Source organism: Zootoca vivipara, chromosome 8 (assembly GCF_963506605.1).
Source record: "Zootoca vivipara chromosome 8, rZooViv1.1, whole genome shotgun sequence".
NCBI lineage: Eukaryota > Metazoa > Chordata > Lepidosauria > Squamata > Lacertidae > Zootoca > Zootoca vivipara.
The window spans coordinates 82,285,914-82,307,433 of record NC_083283.1 but is presented as its reverse complement, the minus strand read 5'-3'; the positions used below and the strand labels follow the sequence as shown (position 1 = coordinate 82,307,433).

Here is a 21,520-nt window from a genome sequence, read left to right as displayed (position 1 = left end):
TGGGTCTTCTCAGCACTGGTTCCAAGAGGCCCCTGCCAGCTCCTCAAGATCCTGTTTCTGGTTTGTCTCTGAGGACAAATGTCTGGTACCAGGTCAGATACCATGGCAGCAAGTCACTGAAGCTCCTTCACGTAACCAGTGGAAATCTTAGCCCATCCATGAGGTTCTGGAGCTTCAGCAGGATGGTCTTTCAGGCCATAAGCAGAATAAACTTGTTGCTTCATCTGAAACAGGTGTTGTTGTTGTTTAGTCGTTTAGTCGTGTCCGACTCTTCGTGACCCCATGGATCATAGCACGCCAGGCACTCCTGTCTTGCACTGCCTCCCGCAGTTTGGTCAAACTCATGTTCGTAGCTTCGAGAACACTGTCCAACCATCTTGTCCTCTGACGTCCCCTTCTCCTAGTGCCCTCAATCTTTCCCAACATCAGGGTCTTTTCCCAGGATTCTTCTCTTCTCATGAGGTGGCCAAAGTATTGGAGCCTCAGCTTCACGATCTGTCCTTCCAGGGAGCACTCAGGGCTGATTTCCTTAAGAATGGATAGGTTTGATCTTCTTGCAGTCCATGGGACTCTCAAGAGTCTCCTCCAGCACCATAATTCAAAAGCATCAATTCTTCGGCGATCAGCCTTCTTTATGGTCCAGCTCTCACTTCCATACATCACTACTGGGAAAACCATAGCTTTAACTATACGGACCTTTGTCGGTAAGGTGATGTCTCTGCTTTTTAAGATGCTGTCTAGGTTTGTCATTGCTTTTCTCCCAAGAAGCAGGCGTCTTTTAATTTCGTGACTGCTGTCACCATCTGCAGTGATCAAGGAGCCCAAGAAGGTAAAATCTCTCACTGCATTTCTTCTGAAACAGGTTCACACCCCTAAATATTACTATGAGCCCTTAAGCCATCTCTCTCTGAGCACATCACATACCAAAAAATAAAATAAAATGAGGGGAGAACCTAAATCAGATCTTTTTGGTGCTATTTGGTCTAAATCATTGATACGTCAATACTGCAGAGACGGAACAATGGTCCAGTTAAGTTTGTGGAGAGGATATATTTTAGAAGATAATGGTAGAATGCTTTTTTGATGCCTTGGATTGTGACTATAAAAGTTGCATCACATGAATTAATGTAGGGTATTGTCTTCTATTACCTTCCTCTCCCTTTTATCCACTCTAGTCACTTCGCCCCTCTTTCCCTTTATCTCCGTATGTTTTGTGTTGTTTGTATTTTGTCTATATTTTAAAAATTAATAAAGCTTATTTTTAAAAAAACAAAAACAAAAAACCAGCACAGGTTATGGCTTCAAATGCATAGAGTGTGCCCATGATGGACGGTGAACTGTAACAATGGTGTGTGAGATTATTTTTCATTACAGTAGATTGTAAAGACCTTTTTTCAAGACTTGTTAAAATAATTCAGTAGCGGAAGCTGCTGTGACTTGCACTGTAGTCCTATGCAGAAGTAACTCTCCTTGAGTTCAGTTGGGCTTGCTGTCGGGGTCTAATTGCACACAAACTTTAGTTGGAAAGGTAGGATCTCCTCTCTTACCTGCTATCTCCATCTTGTGGCAGGTTGCTGTCAGTAATATGGAAATTGGTTCCAGCTTGTCAACTGCAGTTTGTTATAAAATTGCACTGTCCACTAAAATGAGGTGTTCTGCTTCAGGTCCTGTCCATCTTCTTTTGCTAAATTGTATTTTCAGGATAGAGGCTGCTTGAATTTTGATTTATTTCTTTGCAGCGTTTATATGCCAACCAATAACAAGAGTTCTCCAGGTGACTTACAATAAAAATAAAACAGTTGCCTATGAAATTAAAACCGCAATATCTAAACACAGCATAAAAACAGAAGCAATATAATGAAAGTCACAGCAGCACCCAGAATGTCACAGTTCTTTAAAATCCAGGAATACCAAATCTATAAATCAAAAAGTGTTTCAAGATAAAAACCCTGGGAGTCCCACTGATTACCCCTGCTGCTGCGACTTAAGAGCAACAGCCACCATTGCCCCCCCTGCCCTGGTTTGTGCATTCGTGTGGATTGTCCACGCCCATCACCAGACCTCTGCTTGTGTCAGCAGCTCTTTATCATCTCACCTGCTGCTGCTCCTTCCCACTGTTGCTCATCCACAGTCTCCATCACCTTCTCTCTTCTTTGCAGTGCCCATAACTCACTTGGAATTGACCACTCAGTCACTGGGCATTTAGCAAAGATTCTCAAAATGCAAGAGAACCTTCACATGGGCAGGATAGGGGAAGAGAAGATATTCAACCTTAAATAATAATAATAATAATAATAATAATAATAATAATAATAATAATAATTAATTTATACCCCGCCCATCTGACTGGGTTTTCCCAGCCACTCTGGGCGGCTTCCAACAGAAACATTAAAATACACTAATTTCTTAAACGTTAAAAGCCTCCCTAAACAGGGCTGCCTTCAGATGTCTTCTAAAAATCTGGTAGCTGTTTTCCTTTTTGACATCTGATGGGAGGGCGTTCCACAGGGCAGGCGCCACCACCGAGAAGGCCCTCTGCCTGGTTCCCTGCAACTTGGCTTCTCGCAATGAGGGAACCGCCAGAAGGCCCTCGGAGCTGGACCTCAGTGTCCGGGCAGAACGATGGGGGTGGAGATGCTCCTTTAGGTATACTGGAACAAGGCCGTTTAGGGCTTTAAAGGTCAGCACCAACACCAGCACCCAAAGATACCTCCTGCATCTTTTTTCTTAGGTGTCAGTGGCCATAGGTACGTCACCTGTCCCCGATACCTCCTCTAGTGTGTCCTCTCGCAAAGGAAGCTCCATTTCACTTCACACTAGGAGCAAGAAAGCTCTCCCACCATGCTCTGGGGAGGGGATGCATGGCCAATGCTCCCCTTGTTACTGATTAAGACGATGACAACAACAATAAGTGAGGACAAAACCAACTAGCAATTCCCGCACCCATGTTCTTGCTTGAGGCTTTGTGCCACACTTGGACTCACTACCATGCTGTCCAGGTTAGTGTTGCACATATCTTCCTAAATAGATAAAAATGCAAGGCTGCTGTCATTTGTAGTGCTGCATCACAATCCTGGATTTCCATGAAGTCGGAGCGCAGCCCCCACTGAAGAAATTGCATGAATTCAGAGTCAGGTCAGGGAGCAAAAGAGATGGCAAGCCACGCATCACCAGCAACCACAACGGAGAAGGAAAGTGGTGTTGTAAAACAACAGCAGACATTTGAGTGAAATGGCCTCGGTCCAGTATACCTGAAGGAGGGTCTCCACCTCCATCATTCTGCCCGGACACTGAGGTCCAGCACCGAGGGCCTTCTGGCAGTTCCCTCGTTGCGAGAAGCCAAGTTGCAGGGAACCAGGCAGAGGGCCTTCTCGGTGGTGGCGCCCGCCCTGTGGAACGCCCTCCCATCAGATGTCAAAGAGAAAAAAACAGCTACCAGATTTTTAGAAGACATCTGAAGGCAGCCCTGTTTAGGGAGGCTTTTAATGTTTAATAGATTATTTTATTTCATTTTTCTATTGTAAGCCGCCCAGAGTGGCTGGGGAAACCCAGCCAGATGGGTGGGGTATAAATAATAAATGATGATGATGATGATGATGAAACGGGTGGCGGGAACTGAGAGTAAAATGGCAGTTTTACACCATTGACAGAGGTCTGAGTAAAGTTCTCCACCTTTTATCTCTCGCATGAGGAAGCTGAGGTATGCAAGAGGGAGAAGTTTGAGAATGAAAAGAGAGACACTCAAAAAGAAGTGTCTGTTTTAAATAAGGGCAGAAGTTTGAGTAAAGCAGTGGTAGAGCAACACTAAGAAAAAAGTTTGTTTTAAACTACAGATATTTGAGTAAAGCAGGAGTGCAGCTTTAAACAACAGCAGAAGTTTGAACGAAACAGCAATGGAAATGAAATGGTAGAGATTTTAAACAGTGGCAGAGGTTAAAATTGTGTGAGTAGGGGTGACAATGAAGGAAGGAAAGTGGCAATTTAAAACAGGGATTGAGCGCAGCAGGAAGGAAGTTAGGGGAAGCCTCTGCTTTGTTAGCTTTCACATTGTAGCTTCTCTTGCTATTTCTCCTTAAAACTGCTTTGTTTCCTTGCTTTTAGAAAATCAATCCCTCTGTTATTCCGCCCTGCTTCACTCAAACTTCTGCCATTTTTTGAATGCGGCAAGAAGGGAGGACACTCAAAGGGGTGGGGTGGCTGTTTTAGCCTTCTCCTTCCATTCTTCAGTTGTCTCAGGTGAGAGAGAGAATGGATGCAAAGCCCTCAAATATTCTAGGAAGCATGACAGCCCAGTGATAAGTTGCTCCAGTCATCAACCTAGCTACTGCATTCTCTAAACGTATTATGAGTAATCTCAGAAATACTTTAAAAGAAAACCAGCCTATTATTATGATTACAGAGATTATACATATTATTTCAGAGTACCTGATATTTATTCACAAATATTTGTTGTACATCATCAGAATTAACACAAAGGATTGACTATGCAACTATTGGTACTACTCTATATAGTGATCACAGTCCAATTAGTTTTACTATTAACTATACAATATAATGCAAATCTTAATTTGTTCTTAATACAGAGTGAGTCTTTTATTTAAACTGTTTCAGAGGAACTTAAAATATAGCTTGGTAATAATGATACCCCAAAATTACTGATTCTATATTATGGGAATCGGCTATGGTCGTTTTTTTTGGGGGGGGGAGGTGCATCTAAGGAGTAAAAGGATGCAAGGAAAATGATTAATGAAAAATTATTAGAGGCTAAAAGGCTATTACAGTGAAAGCACAGTTTGGTCTAGCAAGAAAGTGGGTTGTTTTTTTAAAAAAAAGGGTAACAGATGATAAATTACCCGCATATTATTTAAGAAAGAAGATTAGAAAGCAAGTAATTCCACTGAATAGGAAGGATGATAATCAATATGTTCTTAATGAGCAACAACTAAAGGAAGAGTTTAAGAAATATCATACCAAGTTATGTCTTTCAAAAATCCACGAACAGAATAAAAAACAAAAGTTTTTTCCCAATATAAGACTGTGAAACCTAACAGGTGTAGAAAAAGAATGTTTGTATGCTCCAATTCAAGAAAAAGAAGTAAGGAAAATGATAGCAAAAGCCAAAATTCAAAAATCGTCCAGACCTGATGGATTTTCATTTGAGTTCTACAAAGCACTTGCCTGCATTGCAGGGGGTTGGGCTAGATGACCATTGGGATATCTTCCAACTATACAATTGTATGTTATACAGGAAACTCCCCGCTCACACAGTAGTGCATTCATGGCCACCCTCACCCCCTTGCAGAAAATAGTACATGCATGCTGTTCGCATGGACACGGGGCAATGCCTGTAATTTCATGTTGAGGGAAGGTAAAATCCTACAAACATTGAATGGGCGTTCAGTCATGATTTTTCCCAAGCCAGAAAATAATTTATTACTACCCATACAGCATACTCCAGTATCATTATAGAATTCTGATAATATTTGCATCAACACTGGCAAGGAGCTTTGATGTGGTAATGCATAAATAAATTTATACAGAACAGTAGGTTTTTATTAGAAGGAGAATGGCATATAATATCCTTGAAATGATAAATATAATAATTTCATCAACGCGGGGGATTGCATTATATCACTTTTATCGACACTAAAAAGCTTTTGATAGGGTTGAATGGTCCTATCTTTTATATGTGGACACTAAAAAGCTTTTGATAGGGTTGAATGGTCCTATCTTTTATATGTGCTGGATAAATTTGTCTTTGGAACAAGTTTTATAAAATGGATTCAGTTTACTCCAAGCAAGAGTTTTAGTGAAAGGAAGCTTATCTACAAAATTTAATCTGCAGAGAGGGCAACATCAAGGTAATAACTTGGCAACGATTAAATATCAGTTTTATATGGGCTAAAAAACAAAAACACCACAACTTAAAGCTAAAATAATGTACACCAACAAAAATAAGAGGGGTTGTAATTTCCTGATTTAATAAATGAATATCAGGCAAATAATTTGGATTACCAAATGGTATTATCAACCAGGACCAGGAGAAACAGGAGTATTCATCAAATTTATTATTATGGATGGACCCTAAAGACAGAATATTGGAGAAGGGTTGTTTCTCCAGCGCTATGCGCCATATGGAATAAATAAAAAGCAAACTGGGTCTATTGACATCACCAATTACATCTCTGCTATTTTATCCACCATTCAGGAAAAATGAAACCATGGGGTCGTTTGTTAACTGGCATAAAGGAGGGCTGGAAAATTTGGTTGAACGGATTGGTAATAATCAAATAATGTCTATAGATCAAACGAGAGAAGCTTTGGATAATGTAGAATGCATATATTAATATTTTTGAATTAGAGATTCTTAAAATAAATGGTTGATAACTTATAGAGAAGACATAAGACAACCAAATAAGTTTGAGAAATTAATTTGTCAAAATCCTGAAAAAATCGTCCCAAATATATCAAATTGTTATTCATGTGGGAGATAGAACAAAATGGGAGGAAATTACTAAAGTGCTATGTTGTATTTTAATGCCATTTAATGTCAATGCTGGATGGACTAGCAGTTCCTCAAGGCTGGATAAATCTACTGTATATCGATGTGTGAGAGAGGGAGAGGGAACTCTGTTAAACGTTGGATATTGTGGTATTTATACACATCATATACAAAATGGGAAATGATGAGTGCTGGAAATGGATGGATGTGGAATGGATAGAGCAGAATTTATCCACTGCTGGTGGAACTGTCCTGAGGCTAAAAAGTAATGGCATGAAATGGCATCTAATATAAGCTAAAAGGGGGATTAAAACAGATGTGAATTTTCTACATGTCTGGATAGTTTGCCTAAACAAAAACATTTTAAACAGGCACTGAAAAAAGTACAGCAAAGGTGCCTGCCAGATATCAATAGGCCGGGGGGGGGTCCAAAGTGTAGGTACCGCCATACTAGAATAATGGTTTCTAGAGCAGAATGAATATTATGTGGCACCTGTAACTTTAAAGAGTTCCGCAGATCAAAAAAAGGTGGACATTAAAAAAAAAAGTTTTCTATGACTATTCCCACAGGTTCCCACTCTGTGATACTGTGATGTCAAAAGTTTTTTTTGGGGGGGGGTCCAAGATCCCCAAAATTTGTCCATTAAATTCCTTTAAAAAAATTAAATTGCTGACTGCTCCCTCCCAGAATTCAACCCCTCCCTTACAAGTTGCCCCTCAAAACTCACCTTTTGCAGGAATCCTTTGGAACAGCCAGCACCCTGTTGTAACTACTGTATATTCCTGTGTATGAGACTACTTTTTAACCCAGGAAAATCTTCTCAAAAGTCAGGGGTCGTCTTATACGCCGGGTTGTATTTCTTATACGGCAAGTATATCCCAAACTCTATATTTTAACTGGGAAAGTTGGGGGTCGTCTTATACGCCAGAATATACGGGTAAGCCAAAATTCATGTAACTACAATGATCACATACTCTTTCCCCTTTTGCCCTGCTTCAATTCTTCCATTCCTCTGTTGTTTCACTTGTATCTATTTTAAAACTGTAAGCTCCTGTGATAGGAACCTATCAAACACAATGTAGAACACAATGTACGTCGATAGCATATTATTATTATCATTATTATCAACAGCACAACTTTATTATTGTTATTATATTAATAACAACTGTTATTGTTGTTGTGTGCCATGACAGCGCAATCTGAAGGCCTGCTGTTTGAATCTATTGAAAGCTACCCCAGTGGCTCCACCCTTTGCACCACTTTCCAATCTGTACAGAAGTACTTCTGTGTATAAAAGGCCCCAGCTTCTTGCAAGCCCCACCCCACCCTCTCTCTCTCTCTCTCTCTCTCTGCTGTGCAGGGATGCCAGTAGCTCTGATTGATATTCCCGGCACTGTAGCTCATGCCTCGCACATTCAGCTGCATTGCTGTTTGCTTATTAGAACTTGTGAGCCCTTTGGAGCAAGTCATTATCTACTACCTCCTGGTATCAAGCCAAGGACCTTTGGTGACCTCATCTAGCAGTATTTGGAGACTTCTGTGTATTGGGCAGAACAGAGACAGGAAAGGGAGGCTGGGATATGGAATATTAAATGGTGAGAGTTTATAAGGCTCTTTCTGTTGACCTGCTTTCCTAAATTTCCATTGCAACCAGTTATTGCATACCGATAGTGCTGCATGCATGCCATTTATTCATGATTTGTAATTATTGTCATAATCCTATGGCAGTGAAGGAAAACCGTGGGTGCATAATTCATGATCCAGGTTCATAATTCATCTCCCAATCGTTCTTTTGCTCCTTGCCCCTCAACACCTCTCTGTTGGTTGACTGCAGCAGTAGAAATAAAGGGACCTTAAATTGCCTCTTTAATCTGCTTCCTGTTCTGATGTGAGAAGCAGCGGTTGGTGAGAAGACTTGACGGAGAGAAGGGAGGTTATGTAAAGCATAGCTGCCAAGTTATCCCTTATTTTAAGGGATTTTCCCTTATGCTGAATAGGCTTCCTCGCGAGAAAAGGGAAAACTTGGCAGCTATGCAATGTAAAGTCTCCATACACACCCATTGCCAATTCTCTTCCTTCTCAATTTGGGATCTGGACCGTCTGGCTACCCACTCCTTACAAAAGTTGCATGCAGGAGCCACCTTCTTTTACTAAGGCCCTCATGGGAACACGCACAGGAACTCTAAACCATCACACTCTCCCTTTGAACATTCATGGCTTCCCCTAAAGAATCCTGGGAACTGCAGTTTGTTAAGGGTGCTGAGAGCTGTTAGGAGACCCTCTTCCCATCTCAAGACTACAATTCCCAGAGTTCATTGGGAAGAGAGATTTATTTTTAAACTGCTCTGGGAATTCCAGCTCTGTTGGAGGGAATAAGGGTGTACACACAAGCCCTGCTATCCTAACACAAGGCATTTTCAGGAAGTGGTTCATTGGGTTCACATAACAAGCTAATGGTTTCCATTGCTTTCTACTGTATAGGGAAATTTCTAATGCATTCTTGACCATGGAGTTTTTACCACCACCACCACCCCGCCCAATGATGGAAAAAACCCATAAAAGGGGGGGAAATGGAGACAGCAGAAAAATAAGAGAGCACCTTTCCCTCATTTGTTTGCCTTTTGCAAGTGAAACGGTTGCTGCAGACCAAAACACAAAAAGGAAAGATTGTTTAAGACTGCTTGTTTGTTTACTGTACTACATGTAGCTCCGGCTGTTTGGATACCTGTGGTGTGTATTGCGAGGTTTGGGCACCAATTCCTCATCTTTGGATAAGTGAATTTTTGTACAATGAGCATTTGGATAGCAGGAGCTGTGAGTATACAGCAGGGGTTTGCAAGTAGCCCACGGGGGGCAGTTTAACCGGCCCACGAGCCACTACCAAACCGAGCTGCCCACTCTGTGAGTCCCTGCGCACTGTGCTAAACCAGCACGGTGCGGCACGGGAACTCGCTTCCATGGAACCAGAAATCGCATCTGCGCATGCCGAGACACGGCGATCCGGCCATAGCTGCCAAGTCTCCCGTATTCCCCGGGAAACCCCCGTTTTTCTAGCTGTTCTCAGCTGAAAAAACGGATTTTTTTTGTTTTTCCCCGGTTTATTCTGGTGCGGTGGCCATTTTGGAACTGGGCAAAGCAGCATCAAAAGTTGCTTCTGAGCATGCTCCGCCCAGTTCCAAAATGGTCGTCGCGCTACTTCCGGTCTGCTACTTCCGGTCCAGTCCCTTATTTCTCCCACAGGAACTTGGTAGATATGAATCCGGCCCACGGAGAGATCTCCACAGGACTTGACCAGCCCAGGCAGGTAAAACCTTGCCGACCCCCAGTATACAGTAAGGGCAAAGGCAGCTGTTGAAATAAAGGGCAGTTGAGAAGGTCCTTTTGCCCTAGCCTAGACCTTTAAGGAGGTGTCTTTAGAGAAGCTTTGGGAGAGCCAGGGAGTCCACTTGACCAGCTGACCCTTAGATTAATATTTTGAGCACACCTGCCTGCTCTGTTTCCCTGTTGTCAATGGGTAGATAGGGGAGTTCCATTCAGCCCATCAAAGCATTGTAAAGGAGAGCAATTCTGTGGAGTTACCCAAAAATCTCCACAATTTGTAGGGAGAAAATGAAGTAGAACCATTGGCAGGTCTAAACTGTTTCTTTCTGGGGACAACTTTTCAGGAATCTCAGGGCTTTGGGGAGATAATTTTGTACTCAGTACTCAAACATAAAACATGCGTACAGTTTTGCTTACTTCAAAATGGATGGTACTAGGAACGGAAAAGAAAATGTCTCCAAAATGGTGGTCCTTGGAGGATTGAGCTCTGTGAAAAATGGTGGTAGCCCTACTTGTCTCTGCAAGGCATCTCTGTGGCAGCAGGATTTCCAGCTGCTTCTTTTTTTATTGGCTCTGCTCTTGTGAATTTAGCAGCAGCCAGATACACACAAAAAGCTAATGAAAAAGAAAAGTAAGCTTATCAATGCTGCAGTCCTATGCACTAATGAATAAAATCTTTTCATCACAGGGGAACTTACTTCTAACATGTAGAATCTCAGACTGGAAGTTTCTCTAGCCAGGTGATGAATAGCTTCATCTGTTCATTCATTTTGTTTCATCTGTTTAATTTCTTAATCTTAGCGTTCTGGAGGAGTAGGAATGCAAGTCAGTAGCGGAGCATCTGCTTTCCATGCAGAAGGTCCTGTAGGTTTAATCCCTGGTATTTCCAGGTAGAGGAAAGGTCTGAATTCGTGGGCAAGTGCTGTGGCAGACAGTACTGAGCTAGAGGAACCGAAGGTCTGACTTGGCAGCTTCCTGTCCTGGTTCCCATTCCCACTGGGTGAAGAACTCAAATTATGGTTTCAACAAAACCATTAATACTGAAACCAGTGCAGTACGTAAACAAAGGGAAGTTCAAGACCCATCAGATGCAATGCATGGCTAAGCAAGCAAAGACGTTGGTCCAACAAGCAACATCCTCCTCCCCTATGATCCCATGATATGGAAGGGGCACAAATTAGCCCAGCAAGCGGGACTGTTCCTTAAATTGGGAATGCAAGTGGGCATTCCTTTGAGAAGACTGGGCTCATGCCTGTGGGCTCATGCCTGTGCTGTGAATCCTCTGGAGTAGACAGGATGGGTGCCCCGACAGGCTTCTCTAGAGGGGCCAAACCAGAGACAAACTCGGGTGCCTTTGGAGGCAGGATTAGCCTGGAGTGGACCCTGGCAACTCCTGAGAAGCAGAAGCTGCATGCCTGGGTGATGGGATCGGGCAGAGAGGACCCCGCCAAGCTAGCACCTTCCCCTGGATCCTCACCCGGAAGCCCCTGGCAGGGTCTGTCCAACCCCACTGAGACCCTCCCCAGGAGCATCCTTTGCATCCAGCCAGCCCTGCTACTTGGAACTCACGACGCTTCCTATGGGCAAAGCAAGGGGGGTGGGGACACCAACCTTTAGCTCCACCTACCCCTCACTGCCATGTCCTCTGCCCCACCAGCCCCAATGCACAGACAGGGTCAAGCAGGAACTGGGAAGAGGCAGCTACCGGTATTATCATTATTTCAATCATAGCCATTGCCAACGTTTCTGGCACAGAGGGGAGTAGATAGCTTTGCAAGCCCAGAACATGCCTCCACGGAGCCCATTGGCACCACATTGGTGACTTCTAGTATAGAAGGCAGCATTAGTGAAAATGCTGGGTAAATCTTTCAAAGTAATAATGCTAATTTACATCATTTATGCAGGTTACAGATTTCAGCTTTTCTTGTGGCAAATGTAGGATCCTCTGTGCTGCATTCTTTTTCTTTAAAACTAATGCAGAGTAAACTCTAGGATTGCAGGCAAACAGTGTACGCTTAATAATGTAGTTTGCCTATAAATGGACATAATTCTCCCCCTTCTCATCTTACTGCTTCCCCTTGACAAAATGATGAGATGGATAGTCGCATAAAAGTATTGAGTAAGTATTGAGTAGCATCTACCAGCAGGTGTCCCTGTGGCTACAGCTGAGAAGGAAACAAACTCCGTAAGCGGAACCAGAGCACAGAGGTACGCTGCAAACTGCAGCGGGCAGTGGAAGTGATAAGAGCCCAAGCAACTCTTCCCAAGGAACACCCAGAGCTGGCTCAAGTGTTGCTGGTCAGGAAACCAAATGGTAGTGACTTTACTGAATGATAATAAGTGTGTTCACCTGCTGTGTTAGAAGCACTGTGACTCAGGGGTAGTAGATCCACTGCTTGGCAGGCAAAGGTCCCAGGTTCAGTCCCTGGTATCTCTAGGTAAAGCAAGGACAAACTCTAGTTTGAAACCCTGGAAAGGCCCTGCCAGTTACTAGCAGCAATACTGAGTTAGAGGGACCACTGGTCTGACTTGATATAAGGCAGCCTCCTCTGTTTCCAGACTACCAAGAAGTGTGGGTGGTGTTCACACCAAATTTCCAATGTGTTGCAGGAAACCAAATGCCTCATTAAAGAGGGATTTGTTCCCCAAGATGTTCCATATCACGCTGAACAGTAATCAAAAGAGCGTGAAATGTGCTGGCCAGGAAGAGTTTTCTGCCAGCCCACCTCTGCATCAGAATATCAGCCGGTTGGAACAGGCTCCTTTTCAAGCGACAGAAATGGACCACCCTCAGCCCTTGATATATTAAGGGGAAGGAAAGGCACCACCCTGCAGTTGGCAATCTGGGATCTTTCTGAGACTGCAGTTCTTTAAGGTCATCGTTTTGGAAGAGAGACACACTCTAGTGTGTTGTTTTAAATTCAACACTTTCTAGAACTACTACTACTACTACTACTTATTATTATTATTATTATTATTATTATTATTATTATTATTATTAAAACAATGTAAGCTGCAACAAATATTGTGGGATGCATGTACACTCAGAAGAAAATCCCATTGAATTAAATGGAGCAAACAGTCAGATATGAGGGCAACAATCTGGTTTTCTTTCTTAATTTCAGAATTCTTATTTGAGGAGTGGCAGCAATGCATTTTCAATCTTCTTCGTTAAGCTTGCTGTCATGTACAATTTGCTGCAGTTTTCAGTTAGTGTGATTATGCACATTAATTAAAACCATACAAAAAGGATTGAACAGGGATCTTTTTCATACGGATTTAGTCTTTGTATGAGTTCCAAGCGGTGTGCTTGGTCTTTCAAGGGGGGGAGATACTACTGCATCGAGAACCAGTTGTAAACCTCCTTCTGGATCTGGGGATCTCACAATCTGGCTCAGATTCAAACTCAGGTTATTCACCCTCACCCACCCCAGAACTGTCTCCAGCCATCAGTTCAGAACTTCAGCAACCCCTTGGATCAGAGGGTGACAAAGAGAGGTAGAGTTGTGGGTCATCAGTGTACTAACAACACTGCAAACTTCTAGATGACTTTCCTCATTGGCTAAAAATCATATAGACTCCCATGGAACTCTGTAAACCCTGGCACCGCCCTATTAAGTACGGCCACCCGGGAAGGACCAAAACTACTGTAAGATGGCGCCCCCTTTAGCCCAACCCTGACAGGTGACCTCCTAGAAGGATACCATGGCACCAGTAGGTGGTATTGAAAGCTGCTATGAGAGGTCCAGAACTAAGATGGTAGCACATAACCCACCCATTCACCTGTGTAAGTCATCCACCAGGGTGGCCAAAGCTACTTTTGTCCCGTAACCAGGCCTGAAACCAGACTGGAATGGATCCAAATAATCACCATCACCCAAGACTATCTGGAATTAAGAGGCAACCACTTATCCAGCACCATGCCCTCAAGAGGGAAATTTGAGACCAAGGGGTAGAATCATAGAATCATAGAGTTGGAAGAGACCACAAGCGCCATCCAGTCCAACCCCCTGCCAAGCAGGAAACACCATCAAAGCATTCCTGACATATGCCTGTCAAGCCTCTGCTTAAAGACCTCCAAAGAAGGAGACTCCACCACACTCCTTGGTAGCAAATTCCACTGCCAAACAGCTCTTACTGTCAGGAAGTTCTTCCTAATGTTTAGGTGGAATCTTCTTTCTGTATTTTAGAATTTCTGTTTTTTTGGAAGCCGCCCAGAGTGGCTGGGGGAACCCGGCCAGATGGGCGGGGTATAAATAATAAATTATTATTATTATTATTATTCTTTCTTGAAGTTTGAATCCATTGCTCCGTGTCCGCTTCTCTGCAGCAGCAGGAAACAATCTTTCTCCCTCCTCCATATGACATCCTTTCATATATTTGAACATGGCTATCATATCACCCCTTAACCTTCTCTTCTCCAGGCTAAACATACCCAGCTCCCTAAGCTGTTCCTCATAAGGCATCGTTTCCAGGCCTTTGACCATTTTGGTTGCCCTCTTCTGGACACGTTCCAGCTTGTCAGTATCCTTCTTGAACTGTGGTGCCCAGAACTGGACACAGTACTCCAGGTGAGGTCTGACCAGAGCAGAATACAGTGGTACTATTACTTCCCTAGATCTAGATGCTATACTCCTATTCTCCTATACTCCTTTGGGTAATTGTAATATACTTTGGGTAATATACTCCTATACTCCTTTGGGTAATTGTCCAAAGTAGTCTTATCAGCACCTCCTTGAAGCAGATAGGAATAAACCCTTCCCTCAAGAGGCACTAGCTACCTCAGAAGCCTAGATACCCAGTCCTAATAGGAAAGGGTCAAGTGAGCAGGTAGTAGGCCTAGGGACAGTCCATCCCATTTCAGCACCTGATCTGAAATGGGAAGGCGCCCTCCTGCTGAAACCTCACATAGCAGGGTTGTGCAGCTTCCAGGTTCCAGTGAGATCTCGCAAGATCTCTCTGAAACCTGGAAGATGCTGCTTCCCCTTGCTTTTTGAGCAGTCATGGCAACAGGGGCAGGCAGAGTGCTCCCCCACCGCAGGAGAAGCAACTACAGCGGCTTCTGGTAAGATATCACAAGAGCCCCATGAGATCTTACCAGAAGCCACAACTGTTTATCCTCACTTCTCCACAGGAGTGCCACTTCCTGGATTCCACCACCTGAGGTGGCTGCCTCAGATCACAGGAAGAAAGCAATCTGTGAAAAAAGTTTAGTGTTTGACAAGATTAAGGGAGGGAGGGAGGAAACTACTGGAAAAACTAAAGAGGCTAGAATCATGGAATTGCGGAGTTGGAAGGGACCCCAAGGGTCATCTAGTCCAGACCCCTGCAATGCAGGAATCTCAGCTAAAGCACCCATGACAGATGGCCATCCAACCTCTGCTTAAAAACCTCCAAGGAAGGAGAGTCCACAACCTCCCAAAGGAGACTCTTCCACTATCAAACAACTCTTACTGTCAGAAAGTTATTTCTGATGTTCAATTGGAATCTCCTTTCTGGTAACTCGAAGCCATTGTTCGGGTCCTGCCCTCCAGAGCAGGAGACAACAAGCTTGCTGCATCTTCCATGCCCGGGGCATCTTGCCCATAGAGGCAGGTGGTGTGGGGCGCCAGGGCGCCAGGTTCTGGACGGTGCCAGGGAGGAGGCGGAGGCTGGGCACGGCGCCTCCCGGCATCAGCTCGCCGCCCTCGCCCACCTCGCTAAAGCAACGCCGCACCCGGAGCCTCCGCCTCTCCCCCGCTGGAGGAGCCGCCCCCCCCCGCCTCCTCCAGCCCCACAAAGCTGCCTGCAGTGCCATAAAAAGGTCGGCAACTCTGGGAAACGGGGGGGGGCGCCGGAGGGATCTTTGCACCACGGCGCCGGATATACTTAAGACAGTCCTGTCTATGCCTTTTAGATATTTGAAGATGTGGTTGGCGATGTGGGTTAAACCACTGAGCCTAGGGCTTGCCGATCAGAAGGTCGGCGGTTCGAATCCCTGCGACTGGGTGAGCTCCCGTTGCCCGGTCCCAGCTCCTGCCCACCTAGCAGTTCGAAAGCACGTCAAAGTGCAAGTAGATAAATAGGTACCGCTCCAGCGGGAAGGTAAACGGCGTTTCCGTGTGCTGCTCTGGTTCGCCAGAAGCAGCATTGCCATGCTGGCCACATGACCTGGAAGCTGTACGCTGGCTTCCCCGGCCAATAATGTGAGATGAGCGCCGCAACCCCAGAGTCGGTCACGACTGGACCTAATGGTCAGGGGTCCCTTTACCCTTTACCCTTTATCTAAATTAAAATTACAGCTTCCAGCTTTCAGGTTTAATATATAGGTAGCAGTTGAATTCTGGTTTGAGTCTGCATTATATATGTGAGTAAGAAACCTACTTCCTGCTCCTCCATTGCCAGATCTCTTTTATTGTTTGACTTTCTTGGTCCTACATTCTAGTTTGTGTTTTGGTTCGAGTAAAAGTGGCTGTTCTGCATCGAGAGTACTTCCAAGATCTTGTCTGACCCCAGAATGCTATGAATGATACGATTCTATGAAAACTTTTGCACACCTGCCTAATTTCTGACCCCGAGGACAGACTGTTTAGGAATGGATCTACATGAGCATGTATTAAGGATATGCAGCCCAAATTATAAAGTGAATTTGGGTGAGGTTTTCACATGTTTGTGTTGGACTGTACCAGTAATAAGGCATCTCACATTGCACCAGGGAGCCTCTAAAGTCTGATGTTGATCTGTAGACACAAACCATGACATTTTCCTATTTAACATAAAGCAACTATTGCAATTAAACAAAAAAACACCCTGAGCTCAAGTGGGGAGGGGGTGGGCTTCTTTTGGTGGGCAGGTCTAGGTTTTCATGAGAACGAAATATTCTGCCAAGGCATACATATTACAATGATTTGGAGGAGGAATGTTGAAGTAAATAAAAAGCATTTGTTTTCTTGATGCTGTTCTGCGAGTTCTGCCTGAGAAAGCAGGGGGCTTGGAAGAAGAGTGGACTGTTGGCATTCTTCCCAGTTGCTTTCTGTTTCCTAAAAATCAATACTTCAATCAATTTGACTTCATTCTGCTGTTTTTCATTTTTTCCAGATTGTGTAAGTTTGGTTGTTATTTTGCAAACTTTTAGGAGGGATCAGTATCGGGTCATTCCATTTTATCCCTGCCTTAGTTCCGATGTACGGCTTTTATTTATGTGATTTATTTGTTTTTGTTTTTTTATTCCAATCACATTCTGTTTTTTAACAAACAACACCTACTAATTACTTGTTTTTAATTCTCTTTGTTCCATTTCCCCCCTTTTGTTTGTCTTAAAAAAACATGCTTTGTTGCTGCATGTGTCTGTTGCTTTTAATAATTTTGCAATTTAGTTGAATACTTTAAAAATATCAAAAAATACGCAGGGATGTTGAGACCTTGCTATGGGCCACCACCTTAAAACCTCTATGCATAGAGTCTGCAGTCTGCCTAGTCAGAATGAAACCCTGGTGCATGCATGCATATATTTATATATTAAATTTCTAGACTGCCATTCATGCAAGGATCACCTGGCAGTTTAAAATATAAAAGTACAAAAATATATACCATAGCTACAAACGAAACAGTAACCCCCACCACCTCAGTTTAAAAGGCCATAGGTGGTTTAATTAGCCAAAGGCCTGGGAGAAGAGGAATGCTTTTTCCTGGTACCTAAAGATTTGTAACGAAGGCGCCAGGTCAGCCTCCCTGGGGAAAGGGTTCCTCAAATGGGGAGCCACCACAGAAAAGGCCTGTTTTCATGTTACCACCAAACAGACCTCTTGTGAAGGAGGTACAGTGGTACCTCTACTTACGAATGTTTCTACTTACGAATGGAGCTCCGTCCGCCATCTTGGATGCGGTTTAGATAGGATTGTTTCTAATTACGAATTTTTAGATAGGGTTGCTTCAACTTACGAATTTTTTCTCCCAATGCATTCCTATGGGATTCGACTTACAATTTTTTTCGGCTTTCGAATGTGCATTCGGAATGCATTAAATTCGTAAGCAGAGGTACCACTGTACATGAAGAAGGGTTTCAGAGGATGATCACAGGGTCCAGGTTGGTTCATATGGGGAGTGGCAGTCCTTGGGGTATTGCGGTCAGTGCCGGATTTATGTATAAGCTAAACAAGCTATAGCTCAGGGCCCCACTCTCTTGGGGGCCCAAAAAAATTTAAAGGAGAAAAACTGGATGCACATTTGCAAAATATAAGATAAAAAAACAAATAAAATAAAAGCTACATATAGCAACTGTGTTTTGTATTGTGTAGGCTCCTATGATGTAAATAATAATAATAATAATAATAATAATAATAATAATAATAATAATTTTCCCATAATAATAATAATAATAATAATAATAATAATAATAAGTTTCCCCAGCCACTCTGGGCGGCTTCCAACAAAGATTTAAAATACATTAAAATGTCACACATTAAAAACTTCCCTGAGCAGGGCTGCCACCTGCTAGCCTGCTCCCAAAATATCACTGGTTTGCTCATTTCTATACAGTATACAGTACAGATCAACAATTACTTTGATAAAAGACATATTTTGTTATGTGCAAATGGCTTTAGATACCTATTAGGTCCATAAATTACCATATAGCATATATTCAACACACACAAAAACAGCGACAATTTGTTGTTGACAAAGGACAGCTGGACATATAAAGGGCCCCCATTACCTTCAGTAGCTTAGGGCCTCATCAAACCGAAATCCAGCCCTGATTGCGGTCCTGAGCCATTTAAGGCTTTATAGGTCAAAACCAGCACTTTGAATTGGGCCCGGAAGCTAATTGGCAGCCAGTTCAGTCTGGGGCAGGATCGGTGCAATATGCTCAAACTGTACTGAGATATCACCACACCACCATATTCACTGTTGCAGTAAGGACAGCAAAGAGGAGCTTCAGACCTGGTTAATCAAGAGGATTGCCAGGAGCCCTATGTGGGATGGGTGGGGTCTGCCAGAGGGAGAAGGGGATTCTGAGATGGGGGGCAGAGGCAGTTCAAACACCTTGCTTGCCGTCTCCACCATCCCTGCAAATCAGAACAGTTCAGACCAAGCAGTGCAATCGCTCCTTGCCAGCCCTCTGCTAAGTCATTGTGGGGTGATTTAAAGTAATGAGCAATGTTGCCACCATTTGACAGGTTGTTAGTTTCACGCCTTCCCCTGGTCGGAGCCCATCCTGCGCTGTATCAGTTTCATTGGCACTTGACAGCCCCAACTAAGAATGTTTGGTTTCAGGCAGATCTAATTTAGGGGGTTTGGGATGTCTCCTACCAGATGCTAGTTGCATTCCCCTGTTAGATTGTCCACCTCAACAACTTAGCGCATCTAAGTTATGTCGGTATAAAGCAAAAAGGACCTTGGTGGGTATGGGAGAGATTAAATTATACAGCCATCTTGCACGCTGGCTAGCCGCCACCTCCATGACATACATCTTGGGGGACTGGCGTCTACTTCATCAGGTGCCTCTGTGACGATGGCACTTATGAGCAAAGAAACCACTTTGAAAGGGTACATAACTTGAAAGGAAGGGTAAAAATATGCAAAACAGTAATTATATATATATATATATATATATATATATATATATATATATATATATATATATAATATGTCAGGGATTATTGCGACTACTCTTGAGTACCTTCCACATACTTGTCTTTCAAAAGTCTTTATTTGTGCACATTATTTACAGTGTAGTGAGCTGTTGGTTTCAGAATCCGGCACTGCCCCTTTACGCGATTTGGACCAGCATAAAAGCCTCGGGACAGCGAATCTCCTCCCCTTTCTCCTCCTCCTCAATTCCGGAGTTGGGGGGGGAAGGGTCTGCGTTCTGCCTGTGTCCTCTCCTCTCTTTCCCTCTCCCTCTCTTCCTGCCTGTGGAGCAGGGGCTCCTGGATGTTGCCAGAGGTCTGGCACTCCCTTTCCGTCTCCTGACTTTCCTCATCCGTCCCTTCGCTTTCATGACTGCTTGGAGGTGGGCTGCTTCTGATGACAGGGGGTGGGTTCTCTATAAGCCCTTCCCCTTACAATATATATATGGGGAATCTTGGAGGTTTAGATCTATGTTTTATGTGCTTTCTACTTTTGAGGAGGCAGCATCACAAAGTGTGAGAAGGCATCTTGAATCTCTGCCTTACGTTTAGTACAAAGATGCCTGTCTGTGATCGTTGGCATTGACTATCTTCAGATTGATAACAGCTCTTAGTGTTTATTACTGTTGCATGTACTGGGTAAGGTCTAGCTCAGGCATCCCCAAACTTCGGCCCTCCAGATGTTTTGGACTACAATTCCCATCTTCCCCGACCACCGGTCCTGTTAGCTAGGGATCATGGGAGTTGTAGGCCAAAACATCTGGAGGGCCGCAGTTTGGGGGGATGCCTGGCCTAACTCATCCCATGATCTAGGTGGGCTCTCTGAATGGAGAAGTGTTTCTCAGGTTGCATTGATAAGTTGTGCTTCCTTGCTATTCATTGTTGTGACAACATTTTACAGTTCACCTATGGAATATGTTTTTGTGATTATATTTTGTGTGTTTTTCTTTTTGCGCAGTTACCTCATCGCCGAGTGACATTCTCTGCAGCCAATCAGGCGCAAGATCTGCAGGACCCCTCCCAACACAGTTACTATGACAGTGGCCTTGAGGAGTCAGAAACACCGAGCAGCAAGTCGTCATCGGGGCCCCGCATTGGACCACTGGCTTTGCCGGAGGATCACTATGAGCGCACCACGCCAGATGGCAGTATTGGGGAAATTGAGCACCCTGAGAACGGTAAGGAACCTGCTCAAAATTCCTAAGGCTCTTTAGGAAACCCACAAGTATGAGTAGATCTGTGACCCACTTGCCAAAGACCATGCACTACTGCTACCAAAGCAAGGAACAGAGCAGGATTGTGCATTGGACGTGAACTGTGGCAGGGAAATACTTTAATAGTAAATTTGCTGTAAAAATTTGGGACAGATCCATCTCCAAAGAATGGATAGGGGAAGGAATGAAAGGAGTAGAAGACACACGGACATGAGTTTGTAGCAGACTATTCAGCATATGGATGGGTTTACTCCATACCATTCCATGAGTTTGCTATGATCTACAATCTGCTCAGTCTACCTTCCCACTTAACGTAGTGTAATTCTCAACATAATTTCTGATTCAGTGCATGCCTCTTTTTCTGCACCGTTTTCAGTTTGCTGAAAAGCAACAAGTAACAAGTTATTGTTGCTGCTGGTTCCTGATGCACACCAGAACATATGTGCAGTGCAAAAAGGGACCTTGCTGTGATGGCACAACAGGATTCACATTCCTTTCCGTGTTGTAAATTAGTCAGTCCCCATATGTACTGGCGCACATCAGTGAAGTGTAAGAAAAGAAGATGCAGCCTGTGGACTTCAGAAAACTGCAAAGTCCAGAAAACAAAGTGGAAGAATAGCAGATTACGAATGCATCAACACTTAGGTAGAAACAAGATCAGGTAATTTGCAACCCCAAAACGCAGGCGGAAATTTGCATGTTGAGCAGCAGCTCAGGTACATGCCTGCCTTTGGCTGCTAAAGATTAAGGAAGTAGGAGGGAAGAAAAGGAAGAGGCCAAAAAATAACCCACCTCAATTTTATTATTAAGATTTCCAGTACCACTTGAATGAAATAAGGCACCTCACTGAATTTTAATGGCGGGGGGAGGGGCA

At 43.7% G+C, this 21,520-nt stretch overlaps 1 protein-coding gene across 4 annotated transcripts in view; it reads left to right on the top strand.

Moving 5' to 3' along the window:
- Positions 1-21,520, top strand: part of PCDH1 (protocadherin 1) — an 83,807-nt gene that overhangs the window by 47,807 nt on the left and 14,480 nt on the right. For all 4 annotated transcript variants that reach the window (XM_035103308.2, XM_035103307.2, XM_060278093.1 and 1 more), the window contains exon 4: positions 20,391-20,610. In XM_035103308.2, coding sequence (XP_034959199.1) covers positions 20,391-20,610 — 220 coding nt within the window. The remainder of the gene's footprint in view (positions 1-20,390; positions 20,611-21,520) is intronic.